The 7,091-nt window shown below is 35.7% G+C and overlaps 1 protein-coding gene across 1 annotated transcript; it reads left to right on the plus strand.

The window, feature by feature from the left end:
• The first annotated feature begins 6,184 nt into the window (after positions 1–6,184).
• Positions 6,185–6,883, plus strand: LOC142625367 (uncharacterized). Its single transcript, XM_075799042.1, has one exon. It carries the CDS (start codon positions 6,185–6,187, stop codon positions 6,881–6,883), a length of 699 nt encoding a protein of 232 aa, XP_075655157.1.
• The last annotated feature ends 208 nt before the right edge of the window (positions 6,884–7,091 follow it).

A 7,091-nucleotide genomic window follows, 5' to 3' on the forward strand; every position in this document is an offset into this window, starting at 1 on the left:
TCAGCAAAAAGTTTACAATTTTAACAAAATAGGCGAATCTTAAATAGACTCTTAATATTAATGGGTTCGGTTCTGCACAAGTTTACCTAATTGTGGTTTTGGTAAATAGGAAAAGTCATGGTGTAGGCTTGTAATCCGACAAGCTATCAAAGCATTTGTATCAAAGAGTGTATAAATGCTATAATCCTATTTTAGCCTCTAAAGCACAAAAAAACAAGCTACAACAAACATGTCATTCTTAAAAAAAAAAAAAGCAACTGAGCTATAGTGAGTTTTTAAAAATGAAAGCTCACTGTAGCTGCAATCTTAAAAAAATATTATTATTTTAATGCCTGTGGTGGAGGAAGTGGTTTGTGCGGTTTTTATTTTATTATTATTATTTTAATGAGTAGTTTATATTATTTTAAATGAAATGGTAAAAAAAAAAAAATTTTGATGTTGAATGTATTTTAGAATGAGATGATATAATAGAATAAAGTAACTTTTAAAATGTTAAATGCTAAAATTTTTAAAATCATTAATGTGAATGCTCTCCGACGGAAGAAATAAAATAAAAAAAATAAATGTATCCCGTAAATGCCCATGTGCCTTCCTTGTACTTGGTTTTGTCCTCATCTCAACAGAGAATTAATGGTGGCAGGAGATTTTTAAAAAGAAAAGAGAAAAAAGAGAGGAACACATGTATAGAAGAAGATGGGTCTAGGTGGTGGTCCTTTATAAATTGACTTTGACTCTATAAGTAATGTATAGGCCTTATCCCTAGGAAAAATTAGTTGCCGAAAGTAAAGGAAATTTATATTATGAATATGTGAATTTTTGGTGTGAGATAATAGCAGAAAAATATTAGATTTTTTAGCAATTTTTCTTTTGGTCAGGTACTACTATAAGTTTTTTAAAATTATTTAATTATTGAGTAAATAGTACATAAAAAATTGTTTTGGTGATATCTAAGAATTTTGATGTGAGAAATTCTTTTGTGGTAAGCTAGCTGAGGTAAGTGACCTTATCTTAATTAGTTTTATTTTGCTTATATTACTGTTATAAGTTTTCTTAAATTATTTGATTAATTGAGTAAATGGTACTTGAAAAATTGTTTTAGGTGATATCTAAGGATTTTAGAGGAAGTGTTGGGGAGAAATTATTTTGTGGTGAATTAGCTGAGGTATGTGACCTTATCTTAATTGGTTTTATTTTGCTTATACTACATTATCTTAACTACTGAAAATTGTTTATAATTGTTACAATTTATTTCAATTGTATTACTGATTTAAAGTAAAAAAAATAAAGGATTATCACAAATATATTTGATTACTGAATATATGATTTTATATTTGTCTTTGGATGATATATATATATATATATATATATATATATATATATATATATATATATATATATTTGTTTGAACTCTGATTGATATATATGATTTTGAACAACATGATTATGTTTTGACTCAGATACCCAGCCAATGTGGGTTATTCATTGGTATGTAAAGTTTTCTTATCAGGTTTAATGTTAACATATGTGAGAGATATTTTGGTCAATAATCTGAAAAAAAAAAAAAATTAATAGTGATTGTATTAGGTAGAGCCTTTTAGAGATTTTTGTTTTTATTTTTGAAATTCTTTACTTCATATGTATGTATGTATTGGGTTTAATTGAATTGAAATCATTTTTGAAACTTCGGTTTTGATTGAATAATGAAAATGGCAGAAGAAGTATGTTCCAATATTTGGAGTTTTCTATATATGTGTTGTTGTAGTTTAAACTTGGTATTTGAATTGTTAAATTATTAATTCACAGTTTTATTATTCATATATTAATCATGAATAATAATATTGCTATTTGCAACCATCATGATATGGTATCAATGATGTGATCATCCCGAATGCTTTCCTTTAGAATTTAGATAGAGTCCATTTTATGATTAAAAAAATTTACTGTGGGAGCAGAATGGTCAAAACACTCATTTGGGCCTTGGGCCTGATTTGGAGGTGCAAATCTGTCCGAGCAGAGCCTTGAAGTCCACAAGCAAGCTCCTGCTAGAAAGGTTGATGGGGTTGTCTGAGGAGGGACATCTCCTCAGATAAGTCAAGTGAAGATCGTATGACATGTTATGGTGTTTGGAGAGAGAATTCTGGAAGGTCTGTTGGGTAAAGATATGTTCTACACAGTTATAGAGAGGAAGAACGTATGAGAAATATCAAGGGAAAAAGTTGCTACCACCGCATTAAAAACCTTGCATCTACCTCTCTGGCCGCATTAATGGGGAAATGACATCTGAACAGTATAAATCAGCTTTACAGCTGTTATTTGAGGACTTCCAGAGGGCGGTGGATAGGACGAAGATTTGGATCATTGATTTGATCCATACGTGGAAGATAGAGGGAAGAAAAGAGGAGATATAAAAGGAAAAGAAAGGCATTAGAGAAAAGGGAGATTGAGAAAAAGATAGAAAAAATATTGTACTCACCACCTTTAATTATAATCTATTGTTGAAAGAAGAAAAAACAATACAGGTCATCACCAGCTTACGTCCGAGGAGAGTTTCTGTCATATAATCATTTCATTGCACGTGTATTGGCGATCTAACCCACCATATTTGTTATCTAATATCTATAAAACCTAGGTTTTAGCCCACCCTTTACAAATTTGATTGTATAAGGCCTTTTGGGCCTGAATCCATCACAAGGTTGGGTCCGGGTACAAATTGTGCACTTACATTTGCAATTAAAAGACTTTTGAGATTAATTTTTTTTTTTTTTTGACTTATTGGATACGTTGGATCTTAAATGACTTATTAAACTCCATCCTTTATGACATCATTAAAAAGAAAACTCGTGTATATAGGTATTAGGATATTATTTGGAACTATCATAATAGACTAACGTATTACACATGGTACAGATCTAATTGTAACATCCTATGCTATAAAATAAAAATTGGGCCTATGGTTATCTTCTCTTTGCAAAAAATAGTTAAATTCTCATTAATTATGATAGTTTACTTTTAGGTAAAATAGAAACTCTATTAACTAAGTTTTAAGAAATTTAAAATTCTATTACAAAAAAATTCTAGAACATTAGATTTTATATTAGTTATTGTAATCATTTATCATAATAATTTTATATTGTAAAAGAATAAAATTTATACATTACATACAATCATTACTCCAATTACCTTCTAGATGATAGAAGATATGAGAATGCAATTTGTAGATCTACTATCAAGATAATATAGATTAGATTGGTGGTGGATAGTAAATTTAATTGTAGTTAAGTATTATGTGAAGTCATCATTATAGAATAGCCTACACCCAGATGTGTTATGTGAAACCAATGATATGAAAGAAAAAGAATTTTTCTAAATCATTATATTGAACAAAAAATTACTTATTTTCATTTATTTTCAAGTTATACATTTTTTTAAGTCAAGTCATAGGCCTTTAAGCAAAATAAATACTTTTAATTTTTATTCAACTATCCTGTTCATCGCACAGGTTAGCGACTAGTGTGTGTGTGTGTGTGTGTGTATATATATATATATATATTTGATTAGTAATTTTGTATTAGTACCATAAATAAATCCTTAATGTTTCTAGAGATGCAAAATTACTAATTAAGTTTCTGCATTTTGGTTTTGCTAACACATCCCCTTTTTTTATTGATTATATGGCTAACCTAATCGATGGAAAGTAGGATTTTATCAATTTTAATTTTAAGAAAAATAAATCTGCAAAAAAAACTACAATAAATTTTGTCAATAAAATTGATGTAGTAATTAAATTATTTTCATTGTTAACTTCTTCTTGTATTATTTTATAATTTTCTAATTCTTCTTGATGAAATTTTCATTAATTTATGAGAGTTTCATCTAAATTTACTATTATATTTTTAAAATTTTTAAAGTTTTAATATTCAAATTAATATTTTTATAAGAAATTTGAAATTAAGATATATCTAGAAATAAAAATGTAAGTGTAAGGACACAAAAATCAAATAGCCCAAGCCCACTTAGAATAGTGAAGATTGTGAGGATTGTTTAGCTCAACTAGGCCCAAATCAATAGATATTTGTAAGAGAGTGGGTTAAACAAAAAAGGAGAGGGCTTAGCCCGATGACAAAAATAGGGAGAGAACAACTACAAATCAAAGTTTATGTATATATAAGGCTTATCACAAGCTTGCCCGAGGAGGCAATTCTTACATGGAATGATACACTGTTCACTTTCTTCTCTCAATACTCTTGTTTTGGTTTCTCTCTTTCCCTTATTTTTTCTCTCTCCCCTCATCACCTGGAAGTTCCTTTTCCTCATATACTTCTCAGCCCTTTACATCTTGGCCCTCCATCTCCACCTACCCAGGCTCTCACTATGACACTTGTTCCCTTAAACTTTTATTGAATGTGGTAGAATGAGCTGCTTAGCTGTGAATTTCACAGTTCATGTCACTTTCTCATTAATGTAGTTGATAAAACTATTGCCAGTCATTTAATGCAAAGGCAGTAGGATAACTCTCACTAGAGACTTCGCCTACTTTCCATGATTCTCTCTCTACACCTCATCCTCCTCACTCGGACTTCCTAGAAGTCTCTTGTCTCTTCTCATTCTATCATCGGGTAGATCCCCTCTTCGAGCTCATGATCCCTCAATAGTGATAACTACAACTCATCATATCCTTCCTCAATCCTCGAGCCCCCACAATAAGTTTTTGCTTATTGGGGCCTTAGGCCAAGGCCTAAGTGGCATAGACAATAAGCCATCCTTGTAAATAATGGTATATTCATAAACAATTATAAGTTGAAAGCATGTATTTTGTTTTAATAGTTTATAAGAAGATGAAATGTAAAAGAAAAAGGAAAAATGTGATTAGGTGTAAAATGATATTGTACGGGGAGAGGCCCTGGGCCCATTAGGCCTTGAACCCTAGTCTCGTGGAAACGTGCGAGACAGGGCCCCAGGCTTGTTGGGCTGTGGACCCTCATCTTGAATTACAACACCTGATTCAATCGACGGCCTCGGTCCGAACATACCTCAGTGCCTGACAAACCCCCTTCCCGAGGATGCTACTTCTCGGGGGTATAAGGTCCCAGCGGTTCAATATTACCTTGGGAAGTATCGCTACCGAACAACCTTCTGGAAGCAAGAACCAGTTCCAATGCCATTGCCATAGTCCCTAATGGAACCTCCACTAGGACCACTTTGAAGCAATAGAATTGGACCCCCATCCCCACTAATAGTCAAGAATAATCATAACATTTCTACTTGTCTCAGGCTATAAATAAGAGGAAAGAATAAGAAACAGGGGTTGGCAATTTCATAAAGAAACACAGAGAGAAGAAAGAGATTACCATAAGAAGAGGGAGAGAGCCTTAGAGAAATAGAGGAACTCACAGAGTCTTAAGTGATTGCATGGGTCTCAAAGTGAAGGATCACGTATAGTAGGAAACTTAAAGCCCACAAAACAAATAGATTGTGAGCCAAAAAATGTTAACTACATATTTTTGGCCCGCACAATTGGCACCGTCTGTGAGAATCTTCTACAAAGTTGTGGTTCTACTGAGACCAGAATAAGAAAATGTCCAGAGGTTAGTCTGGGAGTTACGCTGAAAGTGGCTTTGGGAGGTCTTCTCGGGGATTTACTTGGTGAGAAAGAAGGCAAAAGACGTGAAGATAGGGAACATGAGCGGGAAGAAAAGCAGTCTGGCCTTGGAGACAAGTTGTATTAGACTGATCGGACAATGTCAGGCGCTTCAGAGCGTTGGCGTGTCGATGAGAGAGGCGAGGAACTTGAGTGATTACGAAGGTTGGTAAGAGATTTGGAGTTGGAAGTGAGAGGGAGGCATTAGAGGAGAGGTCGTGGGGAACGCTAAGTAGGGTCGGCCAGTGTGGGAGGTCGAAACGAAACCGAGTCTCGTCAGCCAGTTCCCATCGTCACCGGGATCGCTCATGGTCATGGGAATATGCAGATATGGGTTCAATTTCCCCCAAAGAGCGATGGCCTTGGAATGCCGCCATAGATGCCATGAGCCAAGCGTTGCGTTGAGCGTTGCGCCGAGCTGCTCGATCACCATTCTCGGGAGACATTGAGCAAGCCCCTATATGGAACAGATTCACGCGGTCGCCGTTTAACTCTTACGACGGGAAGACGAACCCAGTAGAGCACGTAAGCCATTATGTCCAGATGATGTCTTTACACACCCACAACGATGCACTGATGTGTAAGGTGTTTCCTTCAAGTCTTGGGCCTACCGCATTGAGGTGGTTCAACGAGTTAAGGAAGGGCTCGATGCACAGTTTCGCCGAGCTTATCCAGGAGTTCGGCATCCCGTTCATGACCTGTAGCCGGGTGCCACAGCTAGTAGACGCGCTGCTATTCTTGAAGATGGGAGCCGAGAAACTCTTTGCAACTACACTAGCTGGTACTGGGAGCTTTATAATGAAATTGGTGGGGGGCAACGAGAAAATTGCGGCAATCACCTTCTGGCTGGGATTGCCCAAGGATTCTGAGCTTCGAGAGTCACTAACAAAGAGGCCTCCCGAGGATATGAGGCAACTGATGAGGCGTATCGAGGAATATAAGTGGTTAGAAGATAACCGACTCCAAAATAAAGGTAAGGCCCCAGTTGTAAGCAATCCTCGACAAGGCAGTTTTCAGTCGAGGCCCAGGAAGGAGTTAAGGATTCAAGAACTGGAAGTCTGGGTAGGAGAAGTGAATGTGTTGTTCAAGAAGTCGGTTTTGCACAAGATCGTGGATCGAATCAAACATGAGCCATACTTCCGGTGGCCAAACAAGATGGGGGTAACCCGTCAAGAAGAAATCAGAACCTGTACTATACATACCACAAATATAAGGGGCACACCACCGAGCAATGCAGGGTGTTAAAGGATCATTTGGGGTATTTATTGAAGGTGGGATATTTGAAAGAATTCGTGGTGGATCTGAGGAATTAGGAAGCTAGGCAGGATGCTCAGCCACAAGGGAGTCCTCTTCCCCCCCCCCCATGGGGAGTGATAGAAGTCATTCATGCGGCTTTAAGTGGCACGCTGATGTCTAGAAAGAGGGAGGTGCTGGCTGTGGTGCCAGTGGGAAG

Source organism: Castanea sativa, chromosome 2, assembly GCF_040712315.1.
Source record: "Castanea sativa cultivar Marrone di Chiusa Pesio chromosome 2, ASM4071231v1".
Classification (NCBI taxonomy): Eukaryota; Viridiplantae; Streptophyta; class Magnoliopsida; order Fagales; family Fagaceae; genus Castanea; species Castanea sativa.

What these genes read in the sequence shown, in the direction of transcription:
- LOC142625367 (XM_075799042.1), top strand. Translation starts at nt 6,185, where the DNA reads ATGTCTTTACACACCCACAACGATGCACTGATGTGTAAGGTGTTTCCT.